Source organism: Marmota flaviventris, chromosome 17 (assembly GCF_047511675.1).
Source record: "Marmota flaviventris isolate mMarFla1 chromosome 17, mMarFla1.hap1, whole genome shotgun sequence".
Lineage (NCBI taxonomy): Eukaryota > Metazoa > Chordata > Mammalia > Rodentia > Sciuridae > Marmota > Marmota flaviventris.
Genome location: NC_092514.1, coordinates 56,590,745 through 56,618,459, shown reverse-complemented (window position 1 = coordinate 56,618,459; position 27,715 = coordinate 56,590,745). Strand labels below are relative to the sequence as shown.

General features: G+C 46.1%; 3 protein-coding genes across 4 annotated transcripts; 2 read left to right on the top strand and 1 right to left on the bottom strand.

Moving 5' to 3' along the window:
* Positions 1–204: 204 nt before the first annotated feature.
* Positions 205–1,281, bottom strand: Rprml (reprimo like). Its single transcript, XM_027956130.2, has one exon. It carries the CDS (start codon positions 1,022–1,024, stop codon positions 662–664), a length of 363 nt encoding a protein of 120 aa, XP_027811931.2. The 5' UTR covers positions 1,025–1,281; the 3' UTR covers positions 205–661.
* Positions 1,282–4,057: 2,776 nt separating this feature from the next.
* LOC114078700 (lysozyme-like protein 6) lies at positions 4,058–18,713 on the top strand. 2 transcript variants are annotated; one of them, XM_071603232.1, is made up of 6 exons: positions 4,058–4,151; positions 4,962–5,168; positions 15,195–15,419; positions 16,285–16,443; positions 17,450–17,528; positions 18,644–18,713. In XM_071603232.1, the coding sequence occupies exons 3-6, from the start codon at positions 15,281–15,283 to the stop codon at positions 18,711–18,713; spliced, it is 447 nt and encodes a 148-aa protein (XP_071459333.1). In that variant the 5' UTR covers positions 4,058–4,151; positions 4,962–5,168; positions 15,195–15,280. The 2 variants fall into 2 exon arrangements, with proteins under 2 accessions (XP_071459333.1, XP_071459334.1); XM_071603233.1 differs by lacking the exon at positions 4,058–4,151 and adding an exon at positions 4,446–4,512.
* A 6,587-nt stretch (positions 18,714–25,300) lies between these two features.
* LOC139702507 (leucine-rich repeat-containing protein 37A-like) lies at positions 25,301–27,680 on the top strand. The gene is made up of 2 exons (XM_071603847.1): positions 25,301–27,562; positions 27,675–27,680. The coding sequence occupies exons 1-2, from the start codon at positions 25,301–25,303 to the stop codon at positions 27,678–27,680; spliced, it is 2,268 nt and encodes a 755-aa protein (XP_071459948.1).
* The last annotated feature ends 35 nt before the right edge of the window (positions 27,681–27,715 follow it).

The following is a 27,715-nucleotide window of genomic DNA, read 5'->3' as shown; positions in this document are numbered from 1 at the left end:
CTGTCATTGTAGAAAACAGTTCCTTTATCCTTTCGTGGCTTAGTCTCCGGTGTGGAGCCCTGTATCTGCTCGCACCGCACCCCAGGAAGCCCTCAAAGGAGCTATATTTTTTCTGGACGGGCTTAAAGGGCTCCCCACTAGGGTACATGCCTCCCTCCACCCCGCACATTCCAACCCCCAACACACACACCCACAGGCGCCAGTGGGAAGTCGCAGGATGTACGACGGCTGGGGTTTTATTACAAAAATTTCTTTTCAAATGCAAAATCAGACCAACAAGCTCGGAGACTCCCATTCTTCAACTTCTCCCCTGCGCCGCCCGTGTCCTGTCCCCCATTAACACGCACAAAACTCCCACGCGAGCGACCTCAGCCCCACAATGCATCCCACATTCAAGTCCACCCAGCCCCGAACTTCTTAAAAAAAAAAAAAAAAAGTCTGTTAAGAAACCTTATCCCCCGGCTGAAGCGCACAGGACCGTCCCGTGCAGGGCGTGGAAGTCCCTTTCCGCGCCGCCGCCGCGAGTCCCGCGGTGTCCAGGCACTGGTGCCCGGAGGCATGTCGCTGTCCCGGCGCGGCGGCGGCGGCCGAGCGGAGAGGGGGACTGGGGTCCCGGTCTCCTTTTTCGCAGCAGCTGTGTCGAAGGCGGCAGGCGTGGTGCTCAATACAGCCCCAGGATGGCGGCGCCCACGTCCTTGGAGGGCCGGCGCTCTTGCACCAGAAAGTTGATCATGCTCTCGGACTTGATGAGCAGGTTGCAGCCCAGGAAGAAAACGCCGAAGACCACGGTGAGCGACAGCACGCATACCACGGCGATCTGCGCCACGCGCGACACCCACAGGCTGCGTTCGTCTGGAGCCAGTCCCGCCGGGACCCCGTCGCTGGCGGCCAGCGGCGCGCCCCCGGAGCAGCAGTCTAGCCACGTGCCCAGCCCGTGACTGCGGTTCCCCAGGGCCGCCCCGGCGCCGCTGCCCACTCCGCCCACCTCATTCAAGTTGGTGTGGTTCAGGAAAGTCGCGTTCATCGCGGCGCTGCGCCCGGGGTCTTGGCGCGGGGTCCGGGGTGCACCGGGAGGCTGGCTCTGTTCGCGCTCTCCGGGACGCTCTGGCGCGGGGTGGGGGAGGAAGAGGGCTGCCCACGCGATGGCACCCTCTCGGGCCGCCTACCGCTGGGCACCGGGCAGGAAGCGGCACAGGGAGGGAGCAACAGGCGGCGCGGGAGCGGGAGCCGGAGAACCGAGAGCGTAGCGGTGGTCGGTGGAGCTCCCAGCGGCCCGGCCGCCCCTCCCCTCCAACGGCCCCGCCCCGCCCCGCCCCGCCCCGCCGGGCGTCTAGAGGGCGGGAATCCAGGCGAGGGCTCAGCCTCCGGAGTCCCACCGCTGCCGGGGGCTGGGATCTCGCGGCAGTCCCCAGTCCTAGGGCCAGCGAAGGTTGACCGCCTCTGGGCTAGAATATCTCCCCAAGGTGCTTATTCCAGGATTTGGTGCTCTTAGCGGTCGAGTTCTTCTGGAGTCTGCCCTAAATCTCGTCTTATCTTTTTCTTTAAACCAGGGTAGTCCTCTGGCAGTTCCGCATCGCCTCTGCGGGAACCTCCCAGCTTTTCCCCGGACTGAAGAAGTGTTGCATTGAGGAGTGTACCCTGCTTCCTTTCCTACATCTCCCCTACCCTGCCCCATTTAATTTTTTAAATTAAAAATAAGCTACTGGAGTTTTTCTTTTTACAAAAATGTAGTCATTGTAGACCGGTCATAACGCATGGATTAGCAAAATGAAAAAAAAAATCTAAAACCTTATAATCTTACCATCCAACGAGGGTCGATGTCACCTTGGTACAAACTCTTCAGGCCTTTTCTATTGTGCGGGTCTGTATACATATATTCGAAGGGTGGGGGGGTGCGGTGTTGGTGCATACCGTTTGGTGCAGCAGGTATCTGGCCTTTTGGCCAGTTGGATTTTTTTTCTTAGAGAAATGCTGGGCTATGTTCTTTGCTCATCTCACTGCTGAGAACAGATCCTGACCTTTATGTACCCTGAAGTCTGGCTCCCTGCTGCAAAGAAAGGGAGCAGGGAAGGGTGACTAGGGTATGGTAAGGGGACAATCTACTCCAGTGAGTCATGAGGAGCTGAACGTGATGGCTGGTCTTTGTTTTATTAAGTTCCTACTATATGGTCAGTACACTAAATACATTACCTCGCTGGATGCTTGAATCAGCGTTTGAGTTTCGGCTGGACTGTTCCCTTGACATGAGGAATCAGGGGCTAAGGTTGTTTAGTTGACTTACCCAGGACCACATAGCCAGGTAAGCCTCAGCTCTCTCCTGTTCCAAAGCTACACTCTTAATTATTGCTGTTCCCCTTTCTTCCATTGTCCCTGAACTGGTTTCTCTGGATACCTGGTGATGGGGGAAGGGAGAGGTGTTGTCTTTGACCTGGAGCAGGAAGGGAGAGAGAACTTGGGTTTATGGGAGTAAATGAAGACTAGCCACAGAGAACAAGCCTAGGCAATTTAATCAGAGCTTGCTGAGAATCTCTTGTAAGAGTCAGCCACTGTCACTTGTGTTTTGCAGAGACTCAAAGGCCGGTGGATAAGTGGGAAGCTTTATAATAGGAAAAAAGAGACAGCTTCAGGCATGCCCTGGTTGGGGCCTGTTGGCATGGGGAAGCTGTAGGGGGCTCCCTAGAAGAGGGGCATCCATGACATTGGTTAGGGGAACATACTTGCTTTCTCCAATTTATGCTAATTTTGGAATTAGGGACAAAATTAGGCAAGCTGTCCATGATTGACCAAGTTCGAGCCATTTGGGACTAGTAGCTGTTTGGCTTCCCAGACTTTTATTGCAGGTTCCTGGTCCATGCTCTGTTTTCACAGCCAGGATTTAAACCATCAGATATCTTACAACCAAGCCCAAACTCTTCAGTGCTTGGTGTGTGGGGGTGGGTATATGTGTGGGGGGAGTACTTCATGGTTAGGGAAATACTAGAAGCCCCTGAGGCCAGGGGTGGGGGGTCACAGGAACCCAATGAAACGTCTGATAACTGGGTTGCCTCTCCTTCTCTAGAGACAAGAAAGCAGGTGCCTCTGGGCTCAGCTGCCGCCCACACGGGACTATTTTTACCCTTTACCTTCTTGACAGTCAGCCTCCCCAGGCTCTGGAAGGGCCATCTGGGCAGTCTGACTCCCTGGGAGGGCCTGCCACCCAGAGGCTTGTTCGCCCTGCTGTCTCTGCAGCTGTTTCTAAATGAACCTTTAGCCCTGTGGCATGGCTGGGCCATCAGGGTCAACATGACATCTCCCTGTCCCAGAACCAGAGGTTGGTAAAACCTCCCTAATTAGTACCAATGGCTGGATGGACCTATGGAAACTAAAATGTCTACATCCACAGCTTTAAAAAGAAATACTCTTTGTGTGTGTGATATTGGAGATTGAACTCAGGACTTCACATATGCTAGGTAAATGCTCTACCTCTGAACTACATACATCCCCAACCCACCTTACTTTTTAAAAATTTGAAACAGAGTCTTGCAAAGTTACCAAGGCTGACCTTGAACTTGTGATCCTCCTGCCTCGGCCCCTGAATAGTTGGGGTTACCGGTGTGTGCCACTGCACCTGGCTCATTCACAGATATTTAAAATTTTGTTCATATTTTAAACAAGGTTAATAAAGTGCTGTTTTCATGAGCTCTTTTAATGAAGAGGTAAGAATGATTTTACTTGCGTATTCCACAGTAACTCCCTCCACTCATTAGAAAAATGTAAATGGACATTCATCTTATGACAGTGTGCGGCAGGGATGCCCCAGAGCCCTTGAACAGAATTTATTTTGTGAAGTGGTTTCCAACAACCCCCCTCTGTTCCTGTTTACGCTGCTCGTTTTTTGGCAAGCTCTTCCTGGAACAGGCAAAGGTTGCCTTCTGCCCAGTTCCTGTCCAAATGGTCTCACGTTTCACATTGGCAGAGGGGGAGTTAATGACATTTTACTGCATCTGGTTACAGAATTAAAATAAACACAAGTTGCCCTGTTCAGCCTTTGCCCCCAGTGAGATTGCCACTGCAGGCTCGGCCAGGCTTTGTGTATGGGGAGTGAGTATCCAAATTGGCAGGAGAAATGCATGTGAGGGGATCTCTTCAGGAGTGGAAAGAGGACAATGCAGGTTAAGTACCACAGAGTGGGGAACAGAGACAAGTATCACAGGTATAGTGGGACTTCATACCCCAACTTCCTGCCACCTGTCTGATGTGTGTTTTAGAGGATATTTGGATTTCAGTGAGCTGGGATCTATTTCTTACTCTACCCCTAGTTGGCTGTGTGATCTTGGACAGGTCAACCATCCGTTAACCAAGGGAACTTGATCAGAAAATCTTCAGTAAGACATAATTTCCCCAAACAGATCAATGGGCCAAATGGGCCATAGTCTGCCTTCCCCAACTCCATGCACAGGAAACCATGAGGCAGAGTTCTCTCCTGGTCTGTCCCTAAAGTTCTACGTGGGTCTCATTACCCCAAATGAGGAGGTTGGCCACTCTCTGCGCTCCCCAAGCTGTGCTTCTTGGATCAGAAGTTCTGTGAGGCCCACAATAGAGGAGACACTGGCCTAGATAGGTTTCTTTACTGCAGGACCCCTCAGGGTGTTTAGTATGTGGGTATGTCTCATGAAGTCCCTATGGGAGATACAGGATGATACAGGAGATACTCGGGCTTTGATGATGGAACTTTTTCTTTCCCTAACACCAACTGATATTTTGTGCCACTATTCACCACTCAGCACAATTTGGGAAATCCCCTATAGTTTCCCTTAAGCCTCAGTTTCCTTCCCTGTAGAACAGGTACCGGCCTCCTAGACGTGGTGGAAAGGTTAAATCAGGTAAAGTCTGGAAACAGGCCTGGAGCAGCGCCTGGCACAGAGTAAGTGCTCAATAAATGCTGGTAGCGCTTATTTATAACACGATCCTTTCCTTTCCAGCTCTGACATTCTGGGCTTCCAACTGCAGTGTGTAATTAAACTCCAGAGCATCTGGCTTCCCAAGTTGAAAGAACAAGCTTGGAGGAATGAAAAAGGAAGAGAAAGATCCTTCTGGGTTGCCCATTTGTGCATCAGCCTCATTGCCAGCCGTCACGCCAGGGGGATGCAGCAAGATGCAGCCCCTGACAGCAGGGCTCAGGCCAGCAGGTGCGTCCCAGCAGGGTTCAGACACTGCGGGGAGTATTTGAGACTGTGGAGGGGTGAGAGGTCAAGTCAGTACTGCTTTATGGTTACTGTGATTTGGATATGGTCTGAGTGTCCCTAAAGGTCCACGTTTTAAAGGTTTGATCTCAGTGTGGTGGTGCTGGGAGGTGTTTGAACCTTTAAGAGGTGGGGCCTAGTGGGGGTCCTTGGGCTAGTGAGGGCTTACCCTCAGAAGGTATTAACAGTTCCGTGAGATGGTGGCAGTCCACCTGATCTTGAATTTTAAACCTCCAACACTAGGAGCTAAATAAATTTATTTACTTATAAGTTAACCTGCCTCACGTATTTCATTATAGTAACACAAAGCTGCCTGATACAATGGTCAAACAATAGAACCTGTCCTGGACACAATGATCCTGGCCACTTTCAAGTACATGTGACAGATTGGGGAGCAGTGCCAGGGAGAACTAAATTGGAAAAGGTGAAATCGAACACTGTGTTATGTGAGAAGCAAGACAGTACAGCTCACATATTGTGTGATGCTATTTATATAAAATATCTAGAATAGGTAAATTATATTCAAAGAGACAGACTGCAGATTGGTAGATGCCAGGGGTTGGGGAGAGAGGTATATGCAGCGTACCTCTTCATAGGACATTTCTTTTTGGAGGGATGAGGTGTTTCGGAACTAGCTGAAAGTAGTGGTTGTACAACACTGTGAATATACTAGTTGGCATTAACTTATTCACTTTAAAATAGTTAATTTTATGTTATATGAACTTTTGAGGATGTAGCACAGTAGCTTGCACACTGAAACTACCTGGGGAGTTTTAAAATCCCAAAACCCAGTCCCACCCTTGATTAATTAAACTTGACTCTGGGAACAATATTTTTAAAGTTTCCCTGGGAGGATCTAATGTAGAGTCACTGTGGTACATAAATATTCAATGACATAGAAAGATGTCTGCTATATACTACTATAAAATGAAGAAAAGCAATTATCTAAGTGTGTACTATATCACTTCTTGTGGTAAATTTCTCATGCATGTCATACACAGACTCACACATACGAACAATAAATGCAGAAGCAATGACAGTGGTTAGTTTTGTCAGCTGAGACTATGAGAAATTTGGAATTTATTTCTTTTTGCTTATCTGTATATTCTATTCTTTGGTTTTTTTTAAATTTTTTTTTTTTTGGGGGGTACTGGGAGTTGAATGTAGTGATGCTTAACCACTGAGCCACATCTCCAGCCCTATTTTATGTTTTGAGACAGGCTCTAAGTTACTTAGGGCCTCTCTAAGTTGCTGAAGCTGGCCTCCAACTTGTGATCCTCCTGTCTTAGCCTCTGAAGCCACTGGGGTTACAGGCATGCGTCCCTTGCAGTGCTATCCTATTATTTATATTTTTGTAATTTTGAGATGGGGTCTCACGGTATTGCTCCAGCTGGTCCGGCCTCAAGTGATCCTCCTGTTTCAGACTGCCAAGTAGCTGAGATTCCAGGTGGGTGCCACTGTGCTCATCTTAAATTATTTTATAGCAAAGGAAAAAAGGCAGCTGTCACCAGCCACTTCACTGCCTCCTGGGAAAAGATGGTCTTGTCCCTGACTCATCATCCTAGGGATGATTTACACAGTGTCCAGTAGCTATTGGCCTCTGAGTCTGTGCCTGTCCTTGACAGTGAAGCAGACCAACCCTGCTGACACTTCTTCCTGAGCTGATGCTGTGCTTAGTTAGCTACAGAATGCGCGCTGGGGCTGCAGGAGTGGGTTCTGTGAACAGCTGTGCCCCTGGCTAGGCGGCAGTTCCTCCCTTGCTGCATTTGTTGGGAGTCCCATGGCCTCATCCTGCCCAAGTCCAAGCCCCAGGACCTAGGACAGCAGGGATGGAGAGAGCGGCAGCTTCCCCTGTTGACCTCTGCCTTTAATCATACTTGGAGTCCCTGGAGGTATGTTTTCTTGTGCTTCAGTGTCAGACTCTTGATTTGGGGGTAGGTTCATGGTTGTGTGAAATGAAAACATTTCCCATCCTCCCAACTTGCAGTCAAGTGTGGCCATGTGACTCAGTTCCAGCCAATAAAATGTAAGTAGAGTAGTTTGTATAATTCTGGAAATTGCCCTAGAGCAAGAAGAGTGTTTTTCTCCTTCTGCAACTCCTTCCTTCGACCTGGAATATGTCACAGCAAGGCTGAGTTCCAGCAGCCACATTATACCATGGGGTAGAATCATGTCTGTGCATGTCAGTGCAACAAGATAGGGTGGCTAATGTTCTCTCTGTTGTTTCCTTTGGTAGCCTGTTGGCTTGAGATTGACTCTTGGGATGAAGAAAAAAATGAGCATTAGCCTGTTTAAGTCAGTGATAACTGGGATTTTCCATTCCTTTCAACCCAGCTCAATTCTAACTGACACACAGGGCTTCTGACTTGATCCTTGGACCTGAGTCCTGCAGTGGTCAGCTGCCCAGTGTGAGGCTGAGGGGCCTGGCTTCCTCCATTCCGACACTAGGGTCTGAGCCTGCCCCAGCTCAGTGTAGACCTTGCCACCTTCTGGTGTCCTTCACCCCGCTGCCTGTCACCTTGCAGGACTTTGTGTTATCGGGCTTGCCCCTTGCCAGGGTGGAGCGCAGGCCTGGCTCTGGTTCCTGGAGTCCCTGCCCTTCCGTATACCCTTGGCTCCTGTCCTGGCTCTGGCAGGTTGGCTGATCTTTGGACATCCAGGGCAGGGTTCATGCCTGTGGTGTCTTCCCTAGCTCGTGGTGTGGGAGCAGCCTGTTCCTGACGTCCAGAAACATTGACGTCATCATTAATTACTCTTTCCAACATGTATTCATCAAGTGTCTATTGTAGTCATTGGGGACACAGGGGAAATAAGAGCGGGATGAATGGCAGGCCTGGTGCAGAACTTCCAGCACAAGCTATAGGACAAGAGTGTCAGGCACAGTCACCAAATATGGGAGCTGTTCACGGGGAATTGGGGGGAGTTTCCTTTAAGGATGTGCCCATGATCCTTTTGTGATGTCACCAAAGGAAGCCACTAGCCACGTGCCTTCTGGAGAACAAACCTACCCTGAACGAGTGTTGCCAAAATTAAAATCTTCATCTGATCAGGCCTCTAGATGCAACTAACAATTGCCAAGAAATGCAAAAGAGAGAAATATGTGAAGCCACATGTTTGCAATCCTCAAAATCCAGATGGCAGATAATCAACAGGATACGTGAAGTGGCTACTTCAATAATACATTGTAGGTGGCGCTTACCTGTAATCCCAGCATCTCCAGAGGCTAAGGCAGGAGGATTCTCAGCAATGGCAAGGTACTTAGCAGCTTAGTGAGACCCTGTCTTTAAATAAAATGCAAAATAGGGCTGGGGATGTGGCTCAGTGATTGAGTGCTCCTGAATTGAATCCCCAGTACCCCAAAATAACTAAATAAATAACACATTGTAAGGAAAAAGAGAAAGATGAAAGAGAAATTTGTGGATTAAAAGAGTTTTAAGGTACATCAACCAATCATAATGTGTGCTTCTTATTTGGATCTTCATTTAATCAATCTGTAAAAAAAAAATGTTCTTTGGCAAAAAAAAAAAAAACACTGAATATGTGATAAAGTTGCCCACAGTGGGGGCCTTTGCCAACTCCCTTCCCTGCCCAGGCCTTGGTCTTCCCATCTATGAAAGGAAGAAAGGGTCTGTGAGGATGTCTTTTCACTGGCCTCCTTTTTACTTTGTCTTCCCACTTGAGCCCAGGAGCTTTAATTTGGTGGCTGTAACAACCCAATCAGTGTCTCCTGGGAATAAAATGGCCCAGAGAGGGCATGGTAGGCACCAGCCCAGGGCCCTTGGCTTTGGCAGAATCCAAACTAGGAGGGACACTTTCCTGGGGCACTTGGCCTGGAGCATCAAACTGCATGATCTCAGGGGAACTATTCCAAAGTTGAGGAAGGAAGGGAGAGAATTGGCTGGAGGACTCACCCACCCATGGACTATGGGCCAGTTACCAGCTCACCAGGATGCTCAAATTTGTTCTGATACCCAAGGGCTTCCGGTGCATTCCCTGGGCCTGCATCCTAGCCTGGTCTGGTCTTATTAGGTTAAGCTGCTTTTCACAAATTCCTGTGAGCACAATTGAACAATATCACTACATAGCTGCATGTTACCTGTCCCTTAACTCCTTGTTGCTGGCCTTGGCCCACCTGCCCTTATTATCACTGTTAAAGTATCAACCTTAGCACGGAACCTCACACATTGTAAATGTTCAACACAAACAGGGGCAAGGGGGTGGAAAGGGGAACCTCCTTCCTGGACCATCACAGGCTCTTAACCTTCTCTTGAAGCATTATAGACTTTATCTTCAGAAGGCTAAACTAGAACATCCACCATCTGAGACCAACACCAACCAGTTTAACACATGAACCAAAGAACTGAGAAGGACCATTCCATTTAAGTGTGTACTATATTGTAGTAGCTAAGCTGACAAATCAGTGTTAAACCTGGATTCAAATTCTCCTGAAGCCTCCTACTAGCTCTGTTTGAGTGAGTTACTTAACCTTCATGCAGCTTATTTGACAAGAGCACTGTGAAGGTAAAATGACTCCCTGTGTCCAGCACTTGTGTTCAGTGTTAGCAAGTGCTTTCATTGGAAGGCTTCCATTGCGGATCTGCCATCATATCCCCTGCCCCCACTAAATTTTCTCTCCTTTCTCCTTCCCTTCTAAAAATGAATTTTAGGTTGCAGCATCTGACCCTGGAAATTGCCCTGCTTCACAATCGTGGGTTTCAGGTCAACTGAGGAGTCTTGCCAAAGGCACCTGGAGAATCACAACCCCCTGGTGCCATCTCCAACTGCTCCCTGCCGGCCCAGTGGGTAACAGACCCTGGGCTATGACGGCTACCCCACTGGAGCACAGGGAGGTCTCCTGGTGCTGAGGGATCAATATAGTGGAATCAGGACCAAAGAGACGATGGTTCAAATTCCAGCTCTACTAAGAGTAAAGGGGGTATTTAACATCCACCTCCGAAGTTAGGGAGCCCTGCAGCCCCCGCTTCCTGTACAAGGACCACTTCTGCCCTCTAGTAGTCTCTCAGTGAATTGCACAGCAGATAGGGCAGGGGGAGGAGCTTGTTCCCACTTCTCAATCTACCTGATGCTGGGTTCTCAACCCTGCCCAACCCTTAACTTCCTTTTCACAAGATTCATTTTGTGTAACAATACTAATTTTTAAATATTTTAAGTACTTTTTCTGAGGTGTTGATATACAGTAAACTGTATAACTTACAGAGTACAATTTGATAACTTTGGACATATAGACATGCCTGGAATTATTATCAAAATCAAGATAGTGAACATATCCATTTCTTCCCAAGTTTCCTTTTGCTCCTTGATGACCCCCTCCTTTCCCTTCCTACTTCCCCAATTCCCAAGTACCTACAGCTCTGCTCCCTGTCATTATAGATCAGTTTACACATTCTAGTTTTGTTCAAATGGAATCATATAGATTGTGTTAGCTTTTTCTGACAAGAACAAGTACCTGAGACATGAATGAAGTATCATTTTCTAATAGTGCTGAGATTATCATTTCTGCATGTTTTTGTGCTCCTATTCATGATTCTGGAGGTACTAAAAAAATTAGTATAGTTTTGCCTCAGTTGTAAACGTAAGCTGAGGAAAACTTTGCAACATTAAATAAAGTACACATTATTCTTCTTTTTCCCTTTCCCTTTTTGGTACTGAGGATTGAACCCAGAGGTGCTTTCCCACTGAGCTACATCACCAGCTTTTTTTCATTTTTTGAGATAGGGTCTCACTAAGTTGCTGAGGCTGGTTTCGAACTCGTGATCCTCCTGCCTCAGCCTTCCAAGTTGCTGGGATTACAGGCAGGCCCACTGTGCCCAGCTTATGGAATAGTTTTAATATTGGTGAATTACGTATATCTTCATTTTATTGCTTATCCCAACACAGTCAGCTCATAAAAGAGCACTCAGACATGTGCAATAAAAACTAAATCCATGCTGGGGGGTATAGCTCAGTGGCAGAGCACTTTCCTAGCACATGTGAGGCACTAGGTTCGATCCTCAGCACTGCATAAAAATAAATAAAATGAAGTTATTAAAAAAACCTAAATCCAGTCATCTGACATTTTGCTAACTATGTCATTTGCAAACACAGCTTGATACACAATTACAATTTGTATCCTTTTAAAGATCTCTTCAGAATCCATCAGGGTATGAACACCGAATATATTTTATTTATTGGTCCCTTAGTTTGATGTATAACTTGTAAATATTTAGACAGATGGCCTGGAGTCTGCATTTGTCCTTTTACCCCAGGCTGCACATCCAGAATTGATCTTTGTGTCCCAGCTTGGATTTTCCACTTCTCTGAAGGTATAGGACTCCACCCAGGGCTCATGTATGTCACAAATGCTGGGCCTTGGGGTGGGGTGGGGTCCTCTGGTCCCTCTTCAAGTGCTGACATCATCACCCCCAAGATTTTAAGCTGCAGAGAGGCCTGACAGCAGGTAGCCTAGGCCCTATGAGTTGTCCCTCTTGATAGGGGATCTAATTTTACAAGGATAAATTTATCTGGGTCATCTGAGGCACCTGCAGAATTCTGACCATAAACAGTACCTCATAAAATGATACCCATCTTCCCCAGGGTTCTGCCTCCACCTTGCTTCCCCTGACTTCCTACCCCAGGATGCAGGGGCTGCTGCCCTGCTGAGAAGGGAAGTGAGTGTTACAGTCTAGGGGTGCTGAGTTCATTATCTCCAGTCAGCAAAGAACTGAAGATCAGGACACAGAGATAGCAAGCAAGCAGCAGGTTTATTGCAAAAGTGACCATAAGGGACTTCTCCAGAGAAGGGGCCCTGGAACTAGGAGTCTGGTGGGGAAGTTTTGGCCTATTCTTTTTATGGTCTCTGGAATTTTCTCCTTTCCATATCCCTTCCATGTTCATACTATCCTCACTATTACTGATTGGTGCCGTCTCTGTCCATGCATCTATTTTCGTTTGTTTTTTTGTTTTTGTTAGATCCCCCCACTTAGGGACACAAGTACAGAAATATCTGTCTGCTTGGGTCCCCAGCTTGTGTCCACAAGCAGTTAGTCGACCAGGAAGTTTTTGTGTTATTTATTTATTTTTGGTACTGGGGATTGAACCAGGATGCTTAACCACTGAGCCACATCCCCAGCCCTTTTTTATATTTTATTTAAAGACAGTGTCTCCCCGAGTTGCTAAGTGCCTTACTAATCTGCTGAGGTCCTTTTGCCTTTTGCCCCAGGCTGCACAACAGAAGTGATCTTTTTGGCTTTGAAATCGCCATCCTCCTACCTGAGCCTCCCGAGTTGCTGGGATCACAGGCATGCGGGAAGTTGACCTCATTAGAAGATCCTCTCCATGCTCTTTTGTTTTGGCCCTGACCCTGACTTCCTCACTCACCATCTTGCCCTGGCTGCCTTTGCCCTTCCCCCCTATGGGGGGCACTATGAAGATGGCCACTAAGAAGCCCACATTACTCTACGTAAATCCTAACATTCTGTCTCTGAGGTTGAGTGGCGATTAGTGACAAAACTCTCAGCTTTTCTTTCTTTCTTTTTTTTTTTGCTACAGTTGGAGGAAAATTCTCAGACTTCCTTGGTAACTAATGACACTGAGAGATGTTGTGACCTTCATGGAGAGGTGATATATTGTTAGTTCACCATCTCATAGATGGTTAACCTGATAATCGGCTATAATAGGCAGTTCTCCTTTGGTGGCATGTGACAGAAACCCAATTCAAACTTGTTTATGAAAAAAAGAGATATTTATTGAATATTAGAGATATTTATTGAATCTCAGAGCTGCAGAAAAGGAAGGGTGTGTTTGAATTCTAGAAAGGATGGACTCCAAGTCTGGCCCAGATGCTACTGTCTCTTCATGGAGGCTTAGCCTCTGATGTAGGCCGTATCCACAGGAATTAAAACTACCAGCCTCTATCCCTGCGCCCTAAGGCTTCCTTTGAGAAACTGAGCTGCATGTAGTTTCAATTCAAAATATGTGGATTCACAGACCATTTTTTTCACCCCAAGGAGGCAGGATCCTATGACTGGCAGCTCCCACCAAAAACACCTGTGGGGAAAGGGGTTTCCCCTGGTGTGGTCCTATTCCCAGAAAGGATGGGAGGCAGAAGGATGGAGCCCTGTGTGGCCCAGCAGGCTCCCACACACTTGTCACCTCTTCTCCCAGGCCCATCTGCCATTTCCACCTGAAGCTTGGTCAGTTTGCGTGTCTCGAACCAGCGTATTTCCAGGGGAATTATGTCACAGAACCTGAGTTCCAGAAGGCTGGAGTTGCCAGCGCTCCTGACTTCTTTAGAACAAGGAGGGGCATTAGCCAGGTGGGGCTTGAGTGTGCTTGGTGAGGAAGAGGTTCCTGCTCCAAACCGCCTTGTTCTCTAGATTTCACAGAAAGCCCTGGGCAGAGACTGGGACCTGAGGTCAGAGAGGGGCGGGAAAGAGGTAAGCTTCAGAAGGGGTGGGTGGGAACCCGCGTTCTAGGGCCACTGTCTTCTCTGAGAGAACCCAGAGGGGACTTCGTGGGTAGACCTGGAGCTCCCTTCTTCCCAGGCTCAAAGAGGGGGGTCTCTGAGGGAAGCCTCTGAGTTAGGGTGGGGAGGGTTGCGAGGGACATTCTTAAACTAAGCGACGATTTGTTATTTGCCTGAAATTCTAATTTAACTGGACATCGTGTAATTTTATTGACTAAATCGGCAACTCTGGGGTGAGGGCTGTGAGAGAAGTAAAAGAATTGTCTCCAGGCTCGGGCTAATCCAGTTTGTCATCAAGCTTCCTGCCTCTCAAACTCAGCACCTGCTGATAATTCTTGCTCAAACCAATCTATGATGGCTACAAAATGTTAATGGGTACAGGGCTTCATTTGGGGTTGATAAAGATGTCCTGAAATTGATTGTGATAATAGTTTCATATGTCTGGAATTGAATTGTATACTTTTGATAAATTATCTATTGAATTGTATACTTTCAATAAATTAATTATCCATTGTGCCTTATAGCTCAATGAAGCTGATATAAAAACACTGTTCAAGGTTTGGCCAACCGATGGCCCTTTGAGCTAGCCCTTAAGTCTATCTGACATGCCTCAATCCATATTTTGAGCACTTCCTTACTTGTTCAGTTCAAGACATTTCAGAATTATCTCATACCCTTTCCTGCTCTAGCTTAGGAATTGCCATACTCCTAGGAATCCTGGGCTCATTTTGTGGGAAATGTGAAACCAAGACCTGGGCATTTATTATTTTATTTAATCATCATGTCTTCCCTATTAAGTAAGTATTAACATATCTTCATTTTATAAGTGAAATTAAGTGTATTGCCAAAGTCACGCAGCAACCCAGCCTTTGAAAGCAGGTGGTGTGAATCCAAAGCCCTTTCTCCAGTGTGAGCCTGGTTATTTGAACAACCATGTCACTCTGACTTGCTTTAAGTTACCACATTGGAGTGGAAACAAAAGGGTCGAACCTTCAACCAGCCCACCCCACATAAGGCAGAGTATGTGTCTAAGGGTGAGGGGTGGGGGAGGAACTCACCATCCAGTGTCCTAACTCTTTTCTTTTTATGGACCTAATATCTTTATTTTTTAATGTGCTGCTGAGAATTGAACCCAGTGCCTCACACATGCAAGGCAAGCGCTCTATCACTGAGCCACTACCCCAGCCCCAGTGTCCTACCTAACTCTTATTCTGAAAGGACATGCTCAAATAGACATGCACAAATGCCAGTGAAGCATAGTTTTCATCAATCTCCCTCCTAGCCGCAGGACCCAAATGTGGTTGGTACCTGAGTGTCTAGTACAGAACAACCTACAAAGGAAATCAGATTGGCCTTGGTTTTTAACTATCAAAGCTGAGAAAAGGGTACATGGAGGATTATTAGAGTCTCTTTTTGTAAATCTTTAAATTAAAATATATTTATAAAACAATAGATGAAAGGAAAGAGACTGGGAATAGAGAGTGAGCAAGGAAATTTATTCTCTCCAGATTCTCCAGGTTCTAAAGTGAAAACCGGCAAGAAGTCTGTGAGACAAGACCTGTAGGCCCTACTGGACACCCTTTCCCCTCTGAGGATGACCAGGGTGCTGCACATCACTGTGGCCTGCTGCCTCCTTGTCATAAATCAGGCCACTCGCATGCATCGCTGTGAGTTGGCCAGGGTGCTGTACAAGAATGAATTGGATGGATATGAGGGTTACTCCTTGAATGACTGTAAGTGCCATGCTTTTTAGCCATCTTTCTTTCTCTCCCGTTCTTCTTTTCAAAGCCAGGAAGCTTTTCCCAGCATTTCACATTCCTGCAAAAATTATTAATTGAACACTTATTATATATCAAGAACTGTTTCAGAGTCTAGGGATACAAACAAATCCGCTTCCCTACACACACGCACACACACACACACACACACACACACACCACACAGTATTACATCTGGTAGCGATAAATGCATGAAGAAGAATAAAGTAGTAGGGTGTGTGACAGGTGACACTGACTGTTCTGGATGGAGAACTTAAGGAAAGACTCTCTGAGGAAGTGACATTGAGCAGTGCTTAATGAAATGGAAAATCTGATCAACCAAATGCCAGAGGAAGAAAATTCCAGACACAGGAAATGGCTGGTGCAAAGGTTTCATGTCTCTGTGTGGCAGGGACATCTCCCTTTTGGTCTGGAATTTGTGCAACTGTCTTGCAACACTTTCTCTTTTTTACATTGCTTTGTGGTTTTTAAGGTACATATTATCATTCTTATACTAAAATTTCCTTGAAAGCAACATCTATAGGTGACCCAGTTAATTTCCCTTGTTAGGCTTTGCATATTTCCTGACACACAGTAGATACTCAAGAAATCAGAAAGCATGGGTGGATGGTAGGGTAATGAATGGCTGGTTATATTGATTGGTGGCTGGAGGGACCAAAGAATAAGATGAGATGCCCATGATCATTTCCAGCCCTCCAGTTCCATCTAGCCTCCCAGATCTTGTTCCTTTCCTCTGAATCCTTGTCCTCCTTTCTATGCCATCTCTCTCCCACTCAGCTAGGTCCTCCCTAAATCCTGATTCTCTTCTCCCCATCCTAAGGGATTTGCCTGGCTTTTGTGGAAAGCAAGTTCAACGTCTCAAAGATAAATGAAAATGCAGATGGCAGCACTGACTATGGCATCTTCCAGATCAGCAGCCACTACTGGTGCAACAATTATCAGAGTCACTCAGAAAACTATTGCCACGTGGACTGTGAAGGTTTGGCCTGGGTCCCAGGGTGGGAGGGACGAGAGAGGAGACCAGGCTGTACTCACAGGACTTCTCTTCCTACCCACAGCCTGGGCACGTCCTTAGAGAGTTCTAAGAGTCAGGGAATCCCTTTACTGAGCAGAGGCTTGGTTTACTGGCCCTGTTACCCATCCAGTCAAAGGATTCTACAGATCCTGAAGCGCCAAAGTTGGTTGTACTTTACATGCTTACCTCATTCTATCCAAATTTCCATGCCAGTTTTCCATTCAAAACTGTTTGTGATTCCCACTTTACAAATGAGGAAGCTGAGGACCAAAGGAAGAACTGAACCTGAGGTGATGGGATGCTTATTATCCCATTGACTTGTGAAGCTGAGGCAGGAGGATGGCTTGAGCTCAGGAGTTTGAGGCCAGCCTGGGGTGACATAGTGAGACATCATCTCTGAAAGAAGAATGGCATTGAATGCAACTTGTGGCTTGAAGGCTCAAGTCTAACCCTTCAGTAGTATGCAGGGATACCAGTCTGACCAAAGGCCAAGTGTAAACTCCTCACCTCAGAGGTGATCCAGGAGACGTGACAAGGCCCAGGACTCTGCCCCTTACCTCCTCGTTACTCTAATATTTCTGGAATCTTCACCTAAAGAAATATTAGGTTCTAAGAAATAAGAGTTTCCCTCATTAGGCAGGATTTTACCTTGATTCTGGGCTGCCTCTTTTGGTATTTCTTTTCCCTGGAAACCCTGAAAACTTTGGGGGAACCACCGTCTACCCTGACTAGGAAGAATGGTAGTGGACAGGCCCAAATAGTGTCCCTCCTGCTTCTCCTGCCCACAGCACCAGCTACGCCCAATCTCTAGTAGTCATTATAAGAGCGTCTAAAAGAACCCTGGGAGGGAGTTCTAATGTGGATGAGTTCAAGCCCAGGTGGCAGATCCTGTGCAAGGAAGGCCAGAATCTGCCTCCGTCTTTATGATTGTCCTCTGTACTCTTAACAAATGTTCTCTTTCCCCCGATAGATCTGCTGGAACCGGACCTTATCTCGAGCATCAACTGTGCAAAAAAGATTATATCTGGACAAAGGGGGATGAGGAACTGGTGAGGAGAGAATAATGGGCAGGACCCCAAGGAGGAGGAGTGGCAGAGAAAGAGGCCATGGGAGAGGCTCCTGGGGGCACTTTCTTGTAGAAGTCTAGAAAAATGTGGGATAGTGATCTGGCTTGGAAATCTGAGAAGACTTGGGTTTGGTCCATTCTCTGATATTATACTAAACAAAACTATTTTGATTGCAGTAACAGAAAACAACTTGAGCTAGCTGAGGGAAATTTATTCTGACAGGAGAAGGTGTCTCACTGAGCCTACTGAAAGGGTGCAAGCTAGACCTCAGAAAGAGAATGCAATTAGGACTGGAAACTGCCAGAAGCTTTCCATGGCAGGTTTCTGTGTCTGTTGGTGCGTTCACTTCACTAATCTCTATGTAGACCTGCTTCCTCTGCCCCCATCCACAAGCCTATCAAAGTTCCAAGTTTATGAGCTGAAGTCATAAGCAATTAGAAGGAGTGGCTAGACTCAGTCCTAGTCCAAGTTCTACGACAGAGAATCTGATTGGTTCAGTTTGGACCATGGATGTTCTTCCTTGGTCCAATCAGCTATAGGCATAGGAAGATTTAAGCAATACAAACATAGCTGCCAATAGGTAGGAGCTGCTCAGTTGGGTAGACATCCTCAAAGCTTCCAGCTCCTCAATGGTAGACGTTCACTAACCTTTTCTGTGCTTCACACTGGGCATGCAAATGGTTGCCCCTGCAAGGTTTCTGAGTTCCTTACAGACAAACACCTTAAAAAATGAGACATTGATGAGTATCCAGGCTGATCCTTTCTGAAAGAGTCAAAGGTTGCACGTGGGATTTTCTTTTCTTTTTTCCTTCCTTTTCAAGTAATCCTTAGTCTTGTAAAACAGTACTGTCCATTTTTGGAGGGAGATTAGGATTTGAAAATATAGAAGCATTCTGAATGAGGAAAGAGGGAAAGGACAAGAGAGGAGGGAAATTCAAAGGAAGAATTAAAGAAGCCTGGAAAACAAGCTAGAGAGCAAGTAATGAAGGGAATTCTTGCTGTTGCTCTGCAGGGAGACTCACCAGGAACTGGGACAGGTGAATGGAGAAGCTGCTGCTAAGTGGGAAGCAGGACCTATGTATTTTTTTTCTCCACAGGTTAGAATGGAGGTTGCACTGTGCAGGCCGGCCTCTCTCCCACTGGATGACAGGATGCCACCTGAGATGAGACAGGGTGCAGGCACTCTGTGGAGTCATTCCAAAATTCCTGTCCTTATTCTGGGATTCTTCACTTCTTCCTCTTTTCTCCACTTTATTTTCTTCCCTTCCCACTCACAAATAAAATGAAGAAACCCAGGGATAAATGATTTTCTTAGACTTCCTCCGTGCATCCACCCAGGCCCAGTATCCTTGCTCCTGACTTTGATTTGCAAACCAAAAGGATGACTTCTAGGGTTTTTAAAATGTACTAAGGTTTTCCCTGGGCAAGAAATATGTTAGTTTATTTATATTCACACACACACATTTGGGTTCTTACTACAGTAGGAGTGTACCAGATTCTGGAAGAAGGAAGACATAACTATTGTCCTTCGGGTGTTCATAATTGAGGCAGAGAAGCAGAAATATCCACAAACTTACAATGGACAATGAAGTGGGTAATAAAATCTACAATTATTGGTTTAAAAGAGTACCAAGATTTGTGTAATTCCCCCAAGACAACTATTTTTGAAGTAAAAGAGGAAGCTTAGAGGTAGGTAATGGGTGGGCTAAGGCTGTGGTATTTGAGGTGGAAAAAGTAGTGGTGGAACACAGAAATAGTGCCAGCTACCAATGATTTTTGGTTGCTTTGGTAGAATGAGTTAGAATCTAGATGATTAAAGAAAAAAGTTTTTCTGGATAGGATCCAATTTGCTTGGAGGGGGCTGACATGGAGTAGAGCCTATTTAGGGACAAGGCAAAGACACAGAAGAATGTCCTGCACATAGGCACCATCAGTAGTGTCGGACCAAACTGGAGTGTTATATGGGGTCCTAAAGCCTCTACCTCTGATCCCTAACTGCATCAGATATAAGACAAAAGAGTTGATTATTCAATGGTTTCCAGACCAGGAAAATGTTTAAAAAAAACCCTAAAATAAAGGTTTTCAACTTTTAATGTTAATGCTTAAGTATTAAAATAACTATCTTCTCTATTTCAGCATCTCTTCCTTAAATATTTTTAACATCAAAATTGTAGGGAGGTCATACATGTAGGAAAATGAAATATACTTTATTACAAAATTTCAGAATGACATGTTTTCCTTTTCTGATTTTACTGAGGATAGGTGAAAACATCATAGACCAGCACAGATCTGAGAAGTGTTATTTAGAAACCAAAGGAGACCTGTTTTATATAGAGTCTTATCTGGTAGCATAACTGCAGCCAAGATATCTTCCCTTTCCCTATCTCCACTTTATGAATACTGTTCTTATTCCCAAGAAATAGAAACTTCACCCAAGATAAAACCTACCAGCCTGGAGACATGCTGGTCTCTCCCTGATCTCTCATTGAGAGATAGGAGACAACTTACTGGCCCTTGAGATGGGGACATACTGGTTTCCCTGTTCTCTCCTTGAGAAGATAAAGGGACATGCTGGTTTTCCTGTCACCCCTCTGATAGGAAAACTGCCTGTCTCTGTTCCCAAGAAATAAATTTGCCTTCCATAAGATAAGGGGATGCTTAGTATGTCAGTCAAAACTAAACCCTCCCCTAATGTGCAGCCATGATTCTAGCCTATAAAAGGTGAGATTCAAAGGGTGCTTGCTGCTCTCCCTTGCTTGCTGCTGCTGTCCCTCTCTCTAGGCTCCTGACAATAAACTTGCTTCTTATCCCAGGTGTGCGTGAGATTAGTCCTGTGCCACTTTTCTTTTACTATCCAGCTCTGACATTGTAGGATTAAAAAGTGCTTTAGGAGCCAAGCATGGTGGCACATGCTTATAATCCCAGTGGCTCAGGAGGCTGAGGCAGGAGGATTGTAAATTCAAAGCCAGCCTCAGCAAAAGCAAGGTGCTAAGCAATTCAGTAAGACCCTGTCTCTAAATAAAATACAAAATAGGACTGGGGATGTAGGTCAGAAAGCTCCTGAAGCTATTAGGATTTGAATTAAAATGCCTTTCTAGGATTTTTTACTTTTCTTTTTTTCCACTTGCTAGGCAAGTGCTCTACCACTGAGGTACACGCTAAGCCCCGCTCCCTCCCATTTTAACATACAGAAATAAAACTAAACTCCAATAATCACAGACTGAGATATCCCACAGCTTCAAAAATCAGGTAAGATTTGGATCTAAATTACTAGATATAGGAAAGCATTTTTTATTACACAATACACAGACACTGGAGAAAACTACAGACAACACCATTCAGATGATTAAGGTGATTATCATTATTATTTATTTATCTGGTACTAGGGATTGAACCGGGGCACTTAGCTACTAAGCTACATCCCCAATCCATTTGATTTTTTATTTTGAGACAGGGTCTTGCCGAATTGCTTAGTGTCTGAGACTAACTTTGAACTTGCAATCCTTCTGCCTCAGCTTCCTGAGCTGCTGGGATTACAGGTGTGTACCACCATGCCTGGAAATTATTATTAATTCTAGGTTGTGGGCCTGCCGCAGTCTGGCTGGGCACAATCAGGAGCCACTTGTCAAAAGAAACTAACTTTATTTTTAGAACCACACACGCCAAACAAAACAGCCTCTCAGGAAAAACCCTCAGAGCCTCAACTGCCACCACCGGCTTTCCACAAGCCTCTCTCTCCCACCCAAGCTTCTCCCCACCTCCCACAATCCTCCTGCTCTTGAGGCCGATTGGCTGGGTCACGTGGGCGGAGCCAAAAAAGTCCCCCAATGAGCAGCTCCGTGGTCTGAAAGGGCAGGGAAACAGTCCAATGAGCATCACCGCAGAGGAGCCAATCAGCTAGATGTTGCTGGGGCCGAGGAGCCAATCAGCTAGATGTTGCTGGGGCCGCCGATTCAAATATATCCACTCACCTTCAGTGGTAGGTAGCCTCTCACATCTCCCTCTACAATACAGTTCAATCCTTCTTTTAGAGTCTAGGATTATAATGTTGAAAGAAGAGTGTACTCAAAGAAAGTCTATAGAGTTTACCTTAATGATCCTTTTTGACCATCCATTGAAACCAAAGTAGTAATTTGCCAGTTTTTGGCATTGTGAACTGTTTGGGGCAAAGGCTTGATGTTGAACTACCTTATATCTGGTGCCAAGACAAACCTAAAGTCATAAAAGAGATGCACAAATATCATAACCTGCCAGAGATTTTATCTTGGATACACCTGACATTCATTGATACTGAATTCATAGAGTGACTGTTAAAATTAAATGGGATAGAAAGAGGGGTTGGAACTGTGACTCAGTGATAGAGCACTTGCATAGCATGTGTGAGGCACTGGGTTTGATCCTCAGCACTACATATAAACAAACAAACAAACAAAAACAAACAAATAAATAAAGTGTCCATCTACAACTGAAAAAAGAGTTTAAAAAAAGGTCTGGGATTGTGGCTCAGCAATAGAGTGCTCGCCTAGCATGGGCGGGACCCGGGTTTGATTCTCAGCACCACATAAAAATAAAGGCATTGTGTTGTGTCCATCTATACCTCAAAAAATAAATATGAAAAAAAAGAGTTAAAAAAGATTAAATGGGGTAGAAGAAACATTTTAAGTATTGCATTCCTAATAAGCCCTAAACAAATGTTATTTTATTATTTCTAAGCCACAGTACTTTGCTTCATCATTTTCAGGACCCCTGATTAATTGGAAGGTTCCTCTGACCTCTGGTGGTGATAAGTGATAATGAAATCAACTAAGGGAGTCCTGCAGAAAAATTATAGAATTGTGAGAGAGCAAAGAAATTTTTTTTTTTTTAAAGTGAGAGACAGAGAGTAAGGAGAGAATTTTTTTTTAATATTTATTTTTTAGTTATCGGCGGGCACAACATCTTTGTTTGTATGTGGTGCTGAGGATCGAACCCGGGCCGCACGCATGCCAGGCGAGCGCGCTACCGCTTGAGCCACATCCCCAGCCTGAGAGCAAAGAAATTTTATTTTGCACCAATAAAAATATGGAAAAATAAATTATTTGTCTACCCATCATGTAGCTCCTGCTTGAGAATATGACTTAAAAAGCAGTTTAGATGAACTGCACTCACCAAGTTACAAACCCATATTAGAGGTGAGACTACACATACCTCTATGAATGTTACAGGCCACTAAAATGATTAATAATGGTTCAGCTGCATTAACAACCTTCTCCGAGAATGTAAATACCTCCTAAGTGTTAGCTATTTCCTTGTGAAGATGAAAGCTCAGGGGTTCCATAGTCAGTGTAGCCATGATTGAAAACAACCAGTGGGCTGGGTGCGGGGTTCATGCCTGTAATCCCAGCAGCTTGGGAGGCTGAGGCAGGAGGATCACGATTTCAAAACCAGCCTCAGCAACTTAGCAAGGCCTTAAGCAACTCAGCAAGATGCTGTCTCAAAAGAAAAGAATTAAAAAAAAAAGGGGGCTAGGTGGCCTGGTGTTATAGCTCAGTGGTAGACCACTTTCCTAGCATGTGTGAGGCACTGGGTTTGTTTCTCAGCACCACATATAAGTAAATAAAATAAAGATTCACTGACAGCTAAAAATATTTAAAAAAAAAAAAAAAAGGCTGGGAATATGTCTCAGTGGTTGAGCGCCCTGGTACCATAAAGAAAAGAAAATAAACCAGTGTTATTGAAAGACTTCAGCACTTCATCATGTATCATTCTTAGAAAAATGAAACTCTAAAACTGCTTTTGATTATAGGGGATTTATGGACTTCCTGACCCATTGTTTGAAGTTTAGAGAGTAGAATTGAGACCTCTCAAGGGACTACTGTAGTTACAGACTCAAAAGAGGAGCTAGGCTCCCTTTCCAGAGTTAGAGAAAGTGGGCTGCTTGTCTTTTTAGATTTTCCCTCAAGTAGGATCACAGAGATTTGGCAACAGAGTAACTACAGCCTTAGGTTTGATTGTGTTGTAGCTTTGAGAACTATTATGCCTCCAAAATGTGGTGTGTTACCTAAATCTCAACATCTCCCTATACTCAAGTAGAATATTTTGCTGAAGAACCTTTCTGTAAATCAATTATATGAAAGCCCTTAACTAGGGAGTAAGTTGCCAAAGTAATTTCTAGATTAGGCATTATTTACTATGTATAAGATATTTGGGGGAAGCACAAAAATGTGTTTTATGCGGGGGGCGGGGGGATTAATTTGGAGATTTTCAATTATATGACTCTCTTCAAAAATGTGGGGTGTTTTATTTTGAAAAGGCAGAGGAAGTGGGTTGCATTCTGAAACACTATTTTAAGTTATTTCCATGTAAAAGTTTTAGTTCAATTTAAATAAAACCAGTTAAGGAAACTTAACTTTAAGAAGTCTCACTTCCTGTGAAATGTGAAAGGAAGTAAGTCCACACTGACTGTAGAAATTCCATTATAAGAGCAGATCCACCCCTTAAGGAGGTGACTTTGAAAACCATTACTATGTGCTCAGCCATATGCAAGGCACTGGGAATAAGAAGATGACACATCTTTATGCACTAGGGTTGTGTCAGGTAATAAGTAATAAAACAGATTACTATAAGGGCTCTGAAAAAAAAGTCATTTGGGTTCTAGTCTTAGTAGTGTTTCAAGAAAACTATTTAAGTTGCAGGCTTTAACATCCTGCCTTCTCTAGATATGTGCACAAAAGTCACCTTTAGGGGCTGGGGAATGTGGCTCAAGCGGTAGCGCGCTCGCCTGGTATGTGTGCGGCCCGGGTTCGATCCTCAGCACCACATACAAACAAAGATGTTGTGTCCGCCAAAAACTAAAAAATAAATATTAAATAAAAAATTCTCTCCTCTCTCTCTCTCTCTCCTCTCTCTTAAAAAAAAAATTTTTAAAAAAAGAGTCACCTTTAAAAAAGTGGTGTTGTCACGCCTACCTGAGCCAAGGTGGGAAGGAGATGTTTTCCCATGCCAGTGTAAAGGGCTGACCACACGGATTCACACCCCTTTCTCAGACTGAATTGCCCACTGCCTAAAACCCCTCCTACAGAAATTTCGGAGTCATCACTGATTTCAATGGTAGCCCCAGCCTAACAGAGTGATGAATTAATTATCAAACATGAAATAGGATAGAGAGTTTAGAGCAAATGGCAACATTTTGGAATAAATAACCTTAATGTGTAGTCTGCCTGTTAACCTAACTGGCCCTCGTTTTACAGGTCACTTGCTTCTCTTGGAAGCAGTATAGCCAAGGGGAGGAAGAATATCTCTGGGATTTCAGCCTGGAAGAGGAAGAATTCAGGCTGCCAGAACTGGACTAGCACTACTGAATATCCCCAGAGGCTCAGTCCTGTGACTTCCTTGGGAATCTCTGCCGCCCCCCACCCAATGGGCTGCTAGAGTCCTGGTGCCACCCACATCTAGGGCCCAGATCCTGCTTCGATGTAGGGGAGGGGGCCTGTGGGAGTCGATTGTGGCCCCTGCTTGGGGAAGGGAAGCTTGGGTTGGTTGATTGTGGGAAAAGGCTCCCCGCGAGCCTAATAAAGGTTGAGCCTAATAAAGGTTGCGTAATCAAAGATGTCATAATCAAGGTGTCATAAATAAAGGGTGGGGCGGGGCCACTGAGGTTTCCCAGGCGCGCGCCTCAAGGGGCTGCCATAAGGGTTAGGCTCCCACAGGCGGTTAGGCTCCCACAGGCGCTCCCCATTGGCCTGGGTCGCTGTGCCCCGAAGCCTCCGCATGTCATGTCCCTGCTGCGCCTCTGGGCACCAGGGCTTCTCCTCACGTGGCAACCATTGTGGCTGCTGGTCCAGGCAGCTCAGCCTCTGGAGTCGCCCCAGGACCCTCTCCAGCTGACCGCTGAGCACCCAGGGCCTATCAAGCCCTGGTCTCTGCTCTCCTCTGAACTCCCACCCTTATCGCCCCATGCGCTTACACCCCCGGCAGACCCGGGAGTCTTTGATGACCTGGGGTCCTCTGCTCGCTCCCAGATGTTGGACTCACCACGGAAGTTAACTGACAGTTTGCTTCCATTCTTGGGCAGGGTTTCACCTGGAGAGCCGCCCCCAGAGATGGATCAGTTTGCTGTTCAAGATCAGTTTGCTGCATCAAGACAAACTAATTCCGAAAGAGAGGCTCCCAGAATTGGTTCCAATGCTCGACTCAAAAGTAAGATTCATACTGTCAATCTGGATCAGTCTACAGATCACCAGTCATTTGAAGTACTTGTTCCACCTCTAGATAGTCAGAGTGCAAAAGCAGCAAAGTTTATTGTTTCACCACTGAATCTGAAGAAGGATGTAGCTCAGCATCCGAGATTTGCTAAAGTTGTTGGTGGAACTCCAAAGCAATTTGCAAAACTTCAGCTTCAGAACAACTTGCAGGATGATTATGTGTATCCAAGTACAGATGTAGCTTCTTCTGGCAACCTACCTCCGGAATCCCAGGAGAACTCAGAGGAGTCTCCAGAAACTCCTGACCAGGTTGAACCTTCTGTGGAGGCCCAAGAGACTCCTGAGGAGCTCCAGTCCTCTTCGTCCCAGCAAGAAGTTCCTGAGGACCAGGAGGCTCTAGGAGGTGAAGCATCAATGCATCATAAGCTTTCATCTCTAAGAAGTGACACTCAGCCGGTTGTCACAAGTAAACCTGCAGATCTGGTTACCGTAACTCCGCAGGCAGATAAAGAGATTCACCTTCCTTCAGGCCAGGAGCAGGCCGCAACCCAGCCTTCAGAGGGTCTTGAAGTAGTAGAACCTTCATCAACCCAACAAGAGGCTCCAGCTCAGACTTCAGAGCTCTCTGAACCCTCTTTAGCTGGTCAGGATCAAGTTCATTATTATAACTTGCCCAGTGTTACAGGTAGGCCTGCAGACGTGGAAATTACCATAACTTTGGAACCTACCAAGGAGGCCGAATCTTCTCTAGCCCAGCAGGAGGCCCCAGTTCAGCCAGAGGCCCCAGTTCAGCCAGAGGCCCCAGTTCAGGAGGCCCCAGTTCAGGAGGCTCCAGTTCAGGAGGCCCCAGTTCAGGAGGCCCCAGTTCAGGAGGCCCTAGTTCAGGAGGCTCCAGTTCAGGAGGCTCCAGTTCAGGAGGCCCCAGTTCAGCCAGAGACCCCAGTTCAGGAGGCCCCAGTTCAGGAGGCCCCAGTTCAGGAGGCTCCAGTTCAGGAGGCCCCAGTTCAGGAGGCCCCAGTTCAAGAGGCTCCAGTTCAGAAGGCTCCAGTTCAGGAGGCTCCAGTTCAGGAGGCCCCAGTTCAGGAGGCTCCAGTTCAGGAAGCCCCAGTTCAGGAGGCTGCAGTTCAGGAGGCTCCAGTTCAGGAGGCCCCAGTTCAGGAGGCCCCAGTTCAGCCTCCAGAGTATGCGGAGGAGGTAGAACCTTCTCTAACCCAGCAAGAGACCCCAGCTCAGCCTCCGGGCCCTCCTGTGGAGACTGAACCTTCTCTCAGTGAGCAAGAGACCCCAACTCAGCCTTCTGAGTCTCCTGGGGAGGTCCAGTCTTCTGAAAGCCAGCTGGAAGTACCGGTGCAATCTCTAGACTTGCCCAGTGTGACCGGTGAACCTGCAGATGTACTAATGACTATAACACCTGAACCCACTACAGAGCTGGGAACTTCTATGATTAATGGTGAGGCTATAGTTCCTCCCTCAATTCCAACTAATGAGTCAGGACCTTCTGCATCCCAGCCTGAAGCTCCAACTGTGCCTCCAGAGCTCCCTAACGATGTAGGTCAATCTCCAGAAGGTGAGGATGTGACAGGTTCTTCTCTAGGTTCTGATCAAGCTGAGTCTCCTACTCCAGAATTGAATAATGAGGTTGAAACTTCAGCGCAACAGAAGACCCTAGATGAGTCCTCGGTGTCCCCTGAGCAGTTGGAACCTCAGCCAAGCCCCCCTCTAGAGGAGGAACAGCCTCCAATTGATCAAGAGGTCCCCAGTCAGCTTGAAGAGCTGCCTGAGGAATCTTTATCAAGTCAGCAGGAGAGCTCATCTCTGCCCTCAACGCCCCCCGTGAGTGTTGAACTTCCACCTGTCCAGGAAACACTCCCAACTAAACCTCCAGAATCCACATTTGTCCCGACTATTGCTTCCTTCAGTGATTCCATGTCATTTTCACCTCAAGATCTAGAAGTAATGTTCAGAAGTGGGTCTTCAAATTTGCCT